We start from the raw sequence: 13,150 nt of genomic DNA on the forward strand, positions 1-13,150 counted from the left end.
TATGATAACATGAAGAATGTTGCCAACATCACTTTAGTCCTTGTAAAAGCTTTAAGAGCTGAATAGAATTAAGCAGACACCGTGTCAACAGGTGCCAAGTGAAACCCACTCCCCCATACAGGCTGTGAAGTGTGAGGCATGTAACCTGAAGAGCTTCAGCTCATTCCCTAAAGTTGGGGTGGAAAAGTGGGACACAAATAAGTCACTTTTCACATTCATAGGGTAGTGATTTAACCAGCTAGTCTTTACACAGTGACTGCAGTACAGTACTAAAGTCACTTCAGGTATGTGACCGCCCCATCTGAAAAATTAGGCTGGAATTTAAAAAATGGCTCTGACGTATTTGGGACAGTTTCATTCCAGAATAGTTCAAAGTTCAAAACCTCAACTCTGAGCCCAAGTTTTATTATTACCAGTCAACTGAATACAATGAAAATATGTTAAATATGTTTATAAAATAAATTTATTATAATATTACTTCACAACTTTATTTTTCATTAACAGAGACAGTGGTGTTCCACCAAAGATGTTTAAAATACGTAAAACCAAGGAGGAGGAGCCTACGGCTCCAGGCCAGGGTAAGGGAACATTGTGGAAAACATTTAAATTGTTATGCTGTAATATTTAATCTTACTGGTGGTGTAACTGCATGTGTTGATGCTGACAGTGAGGATTAAGAAGAAGTCTCGAGTGCCTGGAGTGATGATCACACAGTTTGTGGAGACGCTCCCTGAGGGAATGAGCACCCCAGACTTTACCCGGAAACCCATTGCTCTGACTCTGCAGGAAGGTAACTCTCCACACTCTCCCAACAAACTCATGTGCTCTTCTCAAACAGTAGAAAAGTGAATGTCCTTTTTAGGCAAACAGGCTATTTTTAGGGCGATTATTACTGGAAACCCCACTCCAACTGTGACTTGGGCAAGAAATAATGGAGAGATTGATGAAGAGAATTACGTAATTGCCTTTGACAAAAGCACCGGTGAACACCAACTACAGGTTTGATTATTTGGCCTCACCATAAATCCAGGCTACGTAAAATTAAAATAAAAAGAACATGTTCCTATTGTACTGTAGTTGCCAGCTTTAACATCAGACCAGGCCGATACCTACAAGTGCTTCGCCAGAAATGAATATGGAACTGCTGTGGTCACAGCTACTCTCAATGTCATTGAAGGTACAATTCCTAATTCTGTAATAATCTATATGTGATATATTATGTGATACATTATAATATGATTATGTCATTTATCTCCTAACTACAGTGGGTTATAAGAAAAATAAAGCACTCCAAGCATCAAGGACAGGTACATCAACTCAATACTATGCATTGCAGTTATTGACAGTTACCAGTAGATGAATGCTATATCTCTGCTTCTGTCATAGCCATTCGGGAGTTGCCTGATGACTTCAAAAAGGGCTTGAGAAAGTAAGGAAAAAAACACTTTGGAACCACAAAATGGTTGTGGGTATATATAATTTTCACCATTTATTTTCCTCATTATTAAAGTGTGGAACTAGAGCCAAAAGAGGAGCCAAAACCAGAGATTGATGAAAAATTCTGGGAACTGTTGATGAGTGCGGATAAGAAGGACTATGAGAAGATTTGTGCCCAGTACGGTGTGACTGATTTTAGAGGTATGCTGAAGAAACTCAACGAAAAGAAAGAGGAGCGGCAGAAAGAGCAGGAGCGGGTACTGAAATATATTCAATAATAATCATCTATTTCATCTTCAGTACACATATGAACAAACACACTTTGATTCATTACAGGTGGTTGAGAGACTCTGCAACCTAAAGCCAGTCGAACTGAGAGATGATGGCAATGCAGAGTTTGAACTTGAAATGTCACTGAAAGACCCGACCAGCAAAATCTTCTTGTACAAGGTATACAAGTCATACGTAATGCTTTGAACAATTTTCATTATTTTAATTGTTATTAAAATCTTGTATATATATTTTATTTTTTATTTTTGTTTGAATAATTTCATGAATAATTGGTTTGATACACAGGATGGTGTCATGGTGCCTTTTGATGCAGACACTGAGATCAAACACGGGCTAAAACAAGTGGGAAAGAAGTTTGTATTCAGTATTAACGGAGTGAACCCTGAAGATGCAGGCTTGTATCAGGTGGAAGTGGATGGAATCAAGGTGTTCTCCACTGACTTGAAACGTAGGTTAACAGAATAAATACTGATCTGAACCTAGATTTAGGTGGTTACATTTTTGCATGCACTTTAGCACTCTGGAATATAACATTTTCTCATTACAAATGTTACACATCCAGCTGTGTGTTCTGTACAGTTCCAGGTGTAGAGTTCCTGGTGAAGATTCAAGATGTCCATGCAGAAGAAAGAGAAGATGCCATATTTGAGTGTGTTCTTTCTCAGCCCATGTCAAAAATCACCTGGATGGGGAACAACAAACCCCTGGAGCAAGGGGAGAAGTTTGACATCATGGTGTCCGAGGACATGCTAATCCATTCACTGTTGGTTAAAGACTGTTTCGCCCTGGACAAGGGAATTTACGTCGCTTCAGTGGGGGTCAAATCCTGCAATGCCTGGCTCATAGTTGAAGGTATTTGAATTATTATATCATCAAGAATATAAAAAAGCTTGAAATAAAATAATTTTCTAATCGATATGTGTGTTGTCATCTGCAATTTAAGATAGTTAGAATTGAGTGCTGTTTAGTGCTGCTCTATCTGTCTGTCTATCTATCTAACATTACATGAATATTATTTATTCCTTTAATAGTGGATCCAGATCCAAATAATCGTGGAAAGAAAAAAGCTCGCAAAAATACTCGTGCTGGAGGTGGCGGAGCCGACCTTCTGAGGATCGCACAGGAGCAGAATGCAAAGGTTCAAGCAGAGAGAGAAGTATTGATAGCTAAAGTTAAAGCTGAGGCTGAAGCTGCTGCCGCTGCAGCTGCCATCGCACAGGCTGAAGCTGAGGCCAAAGCTAAAGCTGAGGCTGAAGCTAAGGCTAAGGCTTTAGCTGAAGCTAAGGCTAAAAAGGCTCAAGCTAAGGCTAAAGCTAAAGCTGACGCTAAAGCTGCAGCAGGAGAGGGTAAAGAGAAGAAGGCAAAGAAAAAAGTTGAAGCAAAGGAGGGAGCTGAGCCCACAGGTGAGGAGGAGGAAGAAGATGAGGAATCAGAGGAAGAAGAAGAATTAGAGGAAGGAGAGGAACCTAAACCAAAAACTAAAACAAATGAGGGTGATGGTCCTGAGGGCGAGACTGCAGAGGCTGAAGAGGAAGCACCGGTTAAAGGCAAGAGGAAGAAGAAGAGGGCTGGTCCACTGGTGCCTGATACAGTTGTTGGTGAGAAACATGAGACAATACGGAAAGTCATAGTCACAATTCTTTTGATACTATGAAAAAATAATGTTCTTTATCTTTCAGAGGTTGGAGTATATTTCACATGTGGTTTGTCAGATGTAACTGCAATCATTGGGACTGACGCTGAGCTAGTGTGCAGACTCAATACTGAGGACTGTGATGGGGTCTGGTACAAAGAAGGCATAGAGGTAATAGCATATATAGAATTTTATGTTTGTCATCGCTACATCTTGAACCATTATGAACCATTATGAACTTCTGCTTTTAAGATTACTTCCACAGATAATCTATGTATAGTTAAAGATGGAACTTATCGTAAGCTTATTGTGAAAAATTGCAAAGAGGAAGACGCTGGAAAGTTCAAATATGAAGCTGATGGACGCAAAACTGAAGCTTTGCTCAAAGTTGAAGGTGCACACTTTTCCAAATATTTATCTAAATATTCAAATTTTAAAAATTCATTTTAAACAATCACTATGCATCTCTGTACATCTCCTATAAACAGATCCACCCAGATTCAACCCTGAAGAACTTGAGGAATACAAAAAACCTGTGGTAATCAAAACTGGGAAAGGGGCATCTTTTGAAGTCTCCTTTGTCGGCCGAGAGCCCTTAAAAATCCAGTGGTTCAATGAAGGAGAGGAGCTGATTGAAGACTCACACACTAAAATTGAAAAGTCTAGCACACACACACGCCTTGTTTTAACAAAGTGTAATCGCAAAATCTCTGGAGAAATTAAAGTTAAGATTAAAAATGAATGTGGAGTTACTGAAGCAACCACCAATCTGCTTGTATTGGGTAAGTTTTTTCACAAAGCCTGTTCTATAGACCATAGGTGCACGTTATCTTACTCTATGGTTATTACAGATAAGCCTACGCCACCCATGGGACCAGTGGATATCATCGAAAGTTCCTCCACTCTCATTGAGTTCAAATGGAGGCCTCCCAAAGATAATGGTGGATCTCCCATCACTGATTACATCCTTGAACGACAGCAGATTGGCAGAAATAGCTGGAAAAAGTTAGGAAAGATCGGCCCAGAACCTAAATACAAAGATATGGATGTTGATCATGGTAGAAAGTACTGCTACCACATTAGAGCAGAGACTGACCAGGGTGTAAGTGAAATGATAGAGACAGATGACATTCAGGCCGGGACAAAAGGTGAGTTAAGGTCACTCCTAAGCTACACCTAAGTGATTATTTCTATTGTACATTTATTTTTTTATATACATTTCTAATCAAATTTCTAATCAAAGAAATATGGTGAATGAATGTTTCCAGAAAGGAAATGTTTTTAGATATGTATTTCTATAATTGAAAATCATAAATTATATATCATTTTTTGACCATTTGAGTTGGTAATGATGCTGTCTTTGATATACAAAGGTCTTTAGGCATGTCTTTCAGAATCTGTATAGTTCAGTTAACAATTTCAGCTATCAAAATACAATTAAATACTTGTCATTCTGATTAACTGTTGCAGTCTTATGCCAAATCATTATTCATTGAACTATTATCTTGGTTATATAATCCAATGTAGCATACCCTGGAGCTCCTTCTACACCAAAGATTGTCAGTGCTTTTAAAGACTGTATCAATCTTGCTTGGAATGCACCTTCTAATACGGGAGGCACTGACATTTTGGGATATAATGTGGAGAAACGCAGGAATGGAAGTAACCGGTGGGATCAAGTCAACCCTCCCAATCAGCTCATCAGAGGTTAATGTGTTTATTTTTGTTTATATTTAGCTTTTTCATACATTTTAGATTTTACATAAATTAATAATGTTTTTTATGTTCTCTTATACTTCATTTCAACAGAAAAGAATTATGGTGTGAAGGACGTTGTGGAGGGCTTTGAGTATGAGTTCCGTGTGTCTGCTGTGAACATTTCTGGAGCCGGGGAGCCAAGCACACCTTCAGAATTCGTATTTGCAAGAGACCCTAAAAGTAAGTAATAATAAGTTTATTATTAAACAAAAAATATTAAAAATTATAAAATCTCATACTAGTCTATCTTGATTTTCATTCAGTTTTATGGTTTCTTATTAAAAAACAACAACAACAACAACAAAAAAAACAACATGAATAAAAACAAGGCCATCCTTTTAATTACACATCTAGTACCACCTAACACACAAAGCTATCCAATTTACCTGTCCAAACTATGAACTCTGCTTCCAAAACATGCTTTTAAAGCAACAAGATTGACTGTAGACCATGTTGATATACCCAAAAAAACTAATAAATAAAATAACCAGGCCAATAATTTCTATGCTTGAAAAATTTGGTTTCAGTTTGATTAATTATTCAGCCAATTAAATTTGTTACACATTATGAATATTTTAACTCTGTAGACTGGGAGGTGAATGGTTTAGTAAGATAATTCAGAGCATACGCAGAAAGTAAATAAGAAAGTTTCAGTTCTTTTTTCTAATCTCAGTGTTTGGTCTTTACATTCATTACTTTCCAGAGCCTCCAGGAAAAGTCATTGACCTGAAGGTGACAGACTCCACATACACTACTCTTTCTCTGGGATGGACTAAACCCATAGAGGATGAAGGTGTCCAGGATGAAGCTAAAGGCTACTTTGTGGAGCTGAGACCGGCAGAAAACCCAGAGTGGAGCCGTTGTAACTCCAGTGCTATCATCGTGACCTCCTACACCATCATGGGCCTAAAGTCCATGGCCATGTACTGGGTCAGAGTAGTGGCCACTAATGAAGGTGGAGATGGAGAAGCTCAGGAGCTGGACAACTACATCATTGCAATGCCACCACCTGGTAAGTAATACTGGTCGATAAGCAATAGATCAGTTATAATACTACAACTACCAATAGGTAAATAGAGAAATAAATGTTACATGTGTGAGATGGGCAAAACAGGGGTATTCATTTTTGAGAAGCTTAAAAAAAAAGTGCAACAATAAAAAAAAAGGGGGGGGTACATTTCAGGCGCACGTTTGATGCCTCATAGTTTTAGCTTCTATTACCGGTAAATCACTTCTCTCTTGTTTTTCCAAAAAATGAAGCAAAAACAGGACAATTAACATTCTCAACTGGTTTACAGTTTATGGTATCAAAAATCATACACCTATAGTAATATTAGGACTACATTATGTGGGAATACAATAGTGGTCACTATTTTTTGTTTACAAAAGCAACATTAATTTGCAATAATTTGCACCAAGTCTAAAATGTATCTGTCCTTCAACAGTGAGACCTCAGCTTACAGACAGAAAAATCAAGAATTTTATGGTCATGAAAGCAGGAAATTCCGTGCGAGTCAACTACAATTTTGTGGTTTGAACGAAACTTTTTAACATCTACATTCACTGAACTTAACAAGGTTATATCAGACTAGAAACTTTCTTTTTTCATGTTCTGGTTTTCAGGCCTCTCCATTACCAAGAATCACTTGGCTTAAAGACAGCCTTCCTGTGGGCAAAAATGTGACCGTGAGCAATTCTGATACATCGTCACAGTTAATCATCGCCTCTGCTGAACGCCACGACACCGGCATTTACACCCTTATACTGAAAAACCTGGTGGGCCAAGAAACCACCAGTGTGGAGATAAGAGTAACTGGTACAGTCCCTTTATTTGAAATATCACTCCCAAATTTTCATATCTAACATACTGATTATACTGTGCAGATGAACCGAAGCCTCCAGGCCCAGTGGAGCTGGAGGAGAATGTTTCAGGAACAGTGACCATCTCCTGGGCTGCATCTCCAGATGAGAAGAAGGACGACCGTCTACATTACATGATCACTAAGAGGGATTCTGTGAAGCGTACATGGCAAATCGTGGCTGATCATCTCTTCAATAACAAATTCACAGTCATCAATATCATGCCAGGAAGAGAGTATTATTTCAGGATATATGCCAAGAATGACATGGGAGAGTCCAAACCCAGCGAGTCACCTGTCTGGGAGGTCAAGAGAAAGAAGGGTATGCTACATAACAAGCATGATTAAAGAGAAGAAGAGACAAATATTTTAATATAATTGTTTCTTCGTAATATACACTGGCCTAAGATTAGATGCCATTAATATAGAGTAAGGTTAAATACACAAGAACATTACTAATCAAGTGTGTTATCCCACATCCTGAATCCTGAAGAATTAAGGGATTTGAATAAAGGGACACCCAGGGGTAATTAGACAAATAGTACTGTCTCTAAGTTAATGTGGTTGTGCATACTATGAATTGTAGGTCTACAAATCCAATGTTACACCTCAAAAACATTAATTTGGTTATGTTTTCTTTTGAATCATCCTTTCAGAAATCTTCTCGTTAAACTACGAGGAGTCTAAGGACTGCTGTTTCGAGGCTCCTCCACAGTTCAGTGTTCCTCTGAAAACACACCACAGTCCAGAGAGCTATGAGTGCTACATTAGCTGCGCAGTGACAGGAAACCCCAAACCCCATGTGACCTGGTACCGGAACAACGTCAGCCTCAACACCAACACCAACTACTACATCACCAACACATGCGGGGTCTGCTCCATGGTCATCCTCAAAGTCAGCTCAAAAGACAGTGGCGACTATACTGTCATTGCAGAAAACAACTTGGGCAGAGTGGAGTGCTCAGCTAAACTTGTGGTAGACGGTAAATAGAAGTAAAAAGTGCATTCTCTATGTGACTTTTTTCTGGTGGATGATCTGCCAAGTAAGTAATATAATATGGGACAGATAGTTAAGTTTAATGCCATACTGTGAAACATTCCAGGCAAAGCAAACAAATCTCCATGCGTACAAGAAGGTTCTGGACCGCCCACCAGAAAAGTTACAGAGTGCACCTTTAAGAAGCACCTATTTTATTTATTTATTTATTTATTTTTTTCATGTTTTGATTATTTTATTTTGTTTTTCAGACTGAGAAGATCCAGGAATTGTTGAATTGCTGCATGTGCCCAAATAAAATGTAATATGATTCAAATGCGTATTGTAGGTTGTTTGAATTGTTTCATATTGATTATTATAAATATGTCCAGAAAGCATAGAACTCTATAGTCAAGAACAGACAAAAGCACTTTGACAAAGGAGAATAAACCTTGCCTTTAAAGATTATATATGTAACTAAAATAGTTTTTGTCATTTATTCAGTGTCTTGTCAATGTCGTGGTTCTAACTCACTGCATGCATATAATATTAGGTGCCATAAAAAGAGATTTGGTCACGAAGAGAAATAAAAAAAACTTAAAATGAAATAATAATTGACCAATTTGTCTTATTTCTTAATACAATAACTATATAACAATTTAGTGTATAATGAGGCAGAGAGTATGGGAAATCTGTGGTGGAATAGGAAACAGAGGTTAGCATATATCCATCAATCAAATGTCCAACTCTTAAATATAAGACACAGAATCATGTCAAGGACAAAGCCAAATTTGTTATCAAAGTATAGGGCCAGTCACTTTGCTGTTTCTTCTAAATCAGCCTTTCAAGTTACAATATATTATTTGAATCAGTTGGTAGCTCTGTTTTGTACTGTGTGCGGCTGCATTGTGCCTGTGGCGAAAAAGTCATTGTATAAACAATGTTAAATTCTGAAATGTGACTGGGCTCAAATGAAGCATGTCTAAAAATAGTCTGAATCACTCTGAGCCCTCATTAAAAGTAGGGTGCAGACATGATGAGACAGTAATCAATACAACTGGATTTGTGTGATTACAATGACAGTTACAGGCATATAAAGCCTTCAGTAAAACTGAACTTTAAATAGTAACATCCAGCTTTTAAGAAAAGTGTTGAGTTTATGCCATACCCAGACCAGACCCAGGCATTTACTGAACTATCTATTATGCTTCTTTACATTCACAACTTCCGATGAGCAAACCCAACATGGGTTCACATGTCTCACTGACTGCTCATGAGGAAGGTTAAAACAGGTACATGACTAAGAGCATGTGCACTTAGTCATGCACCTTAGTCATTATGTGCATGCATTACATAGTATGCATAGTCCTCAGACACACATGCCAATGCAGTGAATACTGCACAGCCATCTGTCAAATAGTATTAAGGATATTGGAAAGTGAAAGTAATAAGTTGTTTAATTTACTAAGTGATTACTTTTATGGAGAGTTTCTAAGGTAGTCATCTTGAAAATTTTTGTTAAATGTTTGCAGTAAAAGTTGTTTTCCTAAACTACAAAGAATGAAAGTCAGATACAGCCTTAGATTAATGTGGAAAACAACCAAACAATCAAAACTTTACAGATGGCATGCTGCCATCTATATCCATATTTGTTGGCGGTGAGGTCCAGATTTGTGTACCTTAACCTTAAACATTAATGCTACTTTTTATATTTCATATTATTTTTTAACTCATCTACTCATTACTGGGCATGACGGTATAGCCTGCTCTCAACAGAAGTGACCCCTGAGAGTAGATTCTTCAGAGAACATCATGCCTCTCACATGAGCCCTTCACATGAGCTCATTCCTGAGCACAGCTCAGCTCCTGTACCATACATTACCTTTTATTACCCAGCGTGAAATAGTCACACTGTCTCCGTGCTCTGAGTGCCCACTGCACATTTGTTGATGATGGCTGTGTGCCTTAGAACGAACGAAAAGCAACCGCAAATCAGACTTTAGAAACTTCCGGGAGGTGATACGAGGGTGCAAAGCATGACTGGTAATTTTCAGGTGGTCAAATGTGTCTTGGATAACATGCACAAGTGCCCCTGCTCTGCCAGCTGATGCCTGAACCACAAAAGCATTGGATTTAGTTTTAGCATGTACCTCAACAACCATATTTCTTTTTTTAATTTATGGAAAACTACATTCTGCTTTTTCCCCACATTAAATTATAATGACTAATTTGCATGTTAGTTTATTTTTCCTGCTTACAGTCACAAATCTTAAATTAATTGTGGGTGAGCTGGGGAAGAGGGGGGTGGCATGAGGTTCAGGAAAATTGTTGGGGGGCATACAATTCTACGGTACAGTAAGATAAATAGCTGATATTAAATTGCCATGGCTGCACAATCTGTTACCTGCAGATATGTATAATATGCATGTGGCTATTTCCAGGTATAGCGATTAAACTAACCATTTACCAAATTACACTGACAATCCATTTGGATAATTTACATTTAAATTAGTTTCAGGTACAGTCAATATAAAAAATACAGAGTTCAATTGTGAATAGATTATATAAACCTATATAGACAGAAATTACACAATACTGAGGTCCATGACCAAATTAAGCAATTCAAACAGAACAAACTTTTGATTGAATATCTGAGAAAAACTTAACTGTGCAAAGTTCTTTGTTTTTCAAAGGACCTTGGTGATAACAGTTGTTTAGGTGGATAATGTTTGCACATTCTATTCCTGTTAAAACACCCAATAAACACATGTATTTTTGGGCCGCCATGAACAGAACTTATAACAGCTTCTTAACATGTGAAAAGCTCTTTGAGGATCCCATATGGACTGTCAACAAGAAGCACCAAGAAGTCTGCCAATCAGCATAAGTTCATTGGGCTAAAATGCACAAACACACACATGAACACAATAGTGAAAAGTTGTAATACTGTAGAAAAAGCTAAAAATATATATATATATTGATGTAATGAAAGTTAATACTCATTAACATTAAAAAAACTTACATTTTACTCATTTATTTACAAATTTTATAAATGTTGTTATAATGACTAATTTTGATGGCAGCCATATCTCTGAGGAAGCAAATCAGTCAATCATAGTAACTTTTTTTTTTGTTTGTTTTCCCCCAGAGGGAAATTTAAGTGTATTGAGCAGCAAAAATACAAAAAAGGTCCACTGTACATGTTGAGCACTTCAGGGTCCCCCTCCTCCCACTTAACACTTTTGATTTATGCCCAAAAACAAAAAAGCAGGCACCAGTCGAATGGTGTCTTGAGCCTGTCACAGTCACTGGCATTCCTCTGAGGACTTCATAGGTTGTTGACGAGAGAGGTAGCACACACAGACTGCTGGAGACTGAGGAGAGGCACCAACGGCAGCAGGCACAGATCAAGGTAAGCCCATCATCTGCATCTAGGTGTTAAGGATTTGAAGCTTTGTCACTATACGGCCAATGCACTGAAATCAAGTCCAATCCTGAAGATGTGGCAAACTGTTGGAGAAGTTGATAAGTTGATCATGTTGCTGTTACTTGACTATGGATTTCATCAGATCCATCATTCAGTTTCTAACAAGTTAACACACCAACAAGTGGCTTCAATTTAGAGGCAAAGTGCTATTGATAGGAAAATTCAAATTAATGTAGAAATTAAATAATTGTTTTTCTTTTCTTTTCTTTTCTTTCCTTTTTTTTTTTTTTTTTTTTAGCTTTGCGTTAATCTCTTTCCAAGGATGTTACAAAAATATTAGATCAAACATGACATGGTTGTACATGCTGATCAAATCATTTAATATTTATGTTTATTTATTTTGTTGAACTTATTTTTTGTTCCAATTCTATGCAATATGCAATATGAAAAATATAAAGTAGTTGTTGTTGTTTTCTTTAATTGGTTGCTTTAATTTGTTCAATGTGACTCAATTAGGAGTTAAGTGAACACATTGGTAATAAGTTATATAAAGCCAAGGGGTGCTACCCGGTATCTCCCTCATCCACATCAGCTACCCGAGATAGCCACTCCCTTTCTTAACATGGCCTTAGCAGTGTCCCCCTTTTAATCATTTTTATGATGCTCTCTGGCTCAGTCTCCGGGTATACAGTCCCATGATATATTTCAGCACTGGTCAAAAAAGCAGCTGCTAGCGTTAACTGTAGCATGCAGTGAGAGCCACATGAAACCCATAAAAAAAAACTCTCACAGCAAGGGGGCCACCACAGAGCACCACAAATGAGCCAAGTACACGGTGCAGAAGTCTTAATACTAAGTGATTCGATTACAGTATTTAATGATGACAAAGTAATAGCAGTTAACAGTGAAGAGGTATGTTGTTAAACTTTTGAGTTCTTTTTAAAGCCTTACATAGGCCCTAGATGGTACCATGCAATAAGCAATACAGCAATATTACTAGAAGTAATAGCATCTGATGGCATGTTTTATCTCAACACAAATTTTTCCAGAGTCAGGCATTCTCCACAATGTGAAAATTATTACGTGTCAAAATTTGTTTAGGCAAAGACAACCACAAGAACAAGTTTTTCTACGGTGATTCATTTCCATGATGGCAAGAATCCATCTCAGGGAGACATGATGTCAGCAGTGATTTACAGGCACATTAAGATGTCCAAATAGGCTCTTCTCAGTTGAATGTGGCATGTGACCTATCAGGTGACAATCTTGTTTTCTCATCTTTCAACAGAGCAGAGGGATGTCATGTGGCTAGTACTGGGTCTCACCAAAAACGACAGAAACACAACTGAGGAATAGGGTCCTGATCTTTTTTGATTGTTTGATATATTTAGGTCACAAGTAAATGTTATTTGGTTTGAAAAAATGAATATTAGTGAATATTAGAAAAAACATTAATTAATTTGAATCTGAAATGGCAGTCTTATAATGCATTAACAGGAGATTAAGAGATAAACACTACCATTACTGTAAACCCTCCTAAAATCTTACCAGACAAAATTTGTTACAATTACACATTTAAGCAGTCTATTTTTAAGTGGCATTCATCTTTCTAAGTTTAGCCGCCACGTGGGTAATGAAAGATTGATATGTACAAGTCATGGCTTCCTGCTGTGAATGGAAGTGTCAGATCATAAAAAGGTTCATTTGGTAAGGACCAGATTATGTAAGACATTTAGGCAATGTTACGCTATCAGAACATAATGTGCAAG

General features: G+C 37.5%; 1 protein-coding gene across 1 annotated transcript; it reads left to right on the top strand.

Annotated features, from left to right (window-relative positions):
• The first annotated feature begins 526 nt into the window (after positions 1-526).
• On the top strand, positions 527-8,303 carry igfn1.3 (immunoglobulin like and fibronectin type III domain containing 1, tandem duplicate 3). Its single transcript, XM_055160354.1, has 23 exons — positions 527-578; positions 668-790; positions 863-999; positions 1,078-1,177; positions 1,266-1,307; positions 1,387-1,429; positions 1,511-1,694; positions 1,774-1,887; positions 2,014-2,176; positions 2,308-2,580; positions 2,760-3,326; positions 3,408-3,532; positions 3,614-3,755; positions 3,850-4,143; positions 4,213-4,509; positions 4,889-5,068; positions 5,171-5,299; positions 5,823-6,131; positions 6,565-6,650; positions 6,743-6,935; positions 7,004-7,300; positions 7,635-7,961; positions 8,227-8,303. Exons 1-23 carry the CDS (start codon positions 527-529, stop codon positions 8,229-8,231), a joined length of 4,182 nt encoding a protein of 1,393 aa, XP_055016329.1. The 3' UTR covers positions 8,232-8,303.
• The last annotated feature ends 4,847 nt before the right edge of the window (positions 8,304-13,150 follow it).

Source organism: Boleophthalmus pectinirostris, unplaced genomic scaffold (assembly GCF_026225935.1).
Source record: "Boleophthalmus pectinirostris isolate CB_2022bp ecotype Guang Dong unplaced genomic scaffold, ASM2622593v1 HiC_scaffold_3, whole genome shotgun sequence".
NCBI classification, from domain to species: domain Eukaryota; kingdom Metazoa; phylum Chordata; class Actinopteri; order Gobiiformes; family Gobiidae; genus Boleophthalmus; species Boleophthalmus pectinirostris.

Coding starts and splice junctions, on each gene's coding strand:
- igfn1.3 (XM_055160354.1), top strand. CDS start 527: ATGTTTAAAATACGTAAAACCAAGGAGGAGGAGCCTACGGCTCCAGGC. Junction 4,510..4,888: donor CATTCAGGCCGGGACAAAAG/GTGAGTTAAGGT, acceptor AATCCAATGTAG/CATACCCTGGAGCTCCTTCT. Junction 6,132..6,564: donor CATTGCAATGCCACCACCTG/GTAAGTAATACT, acceptor GTCCTTCAACAG/TGAGACCTCAGCTTACAGAC.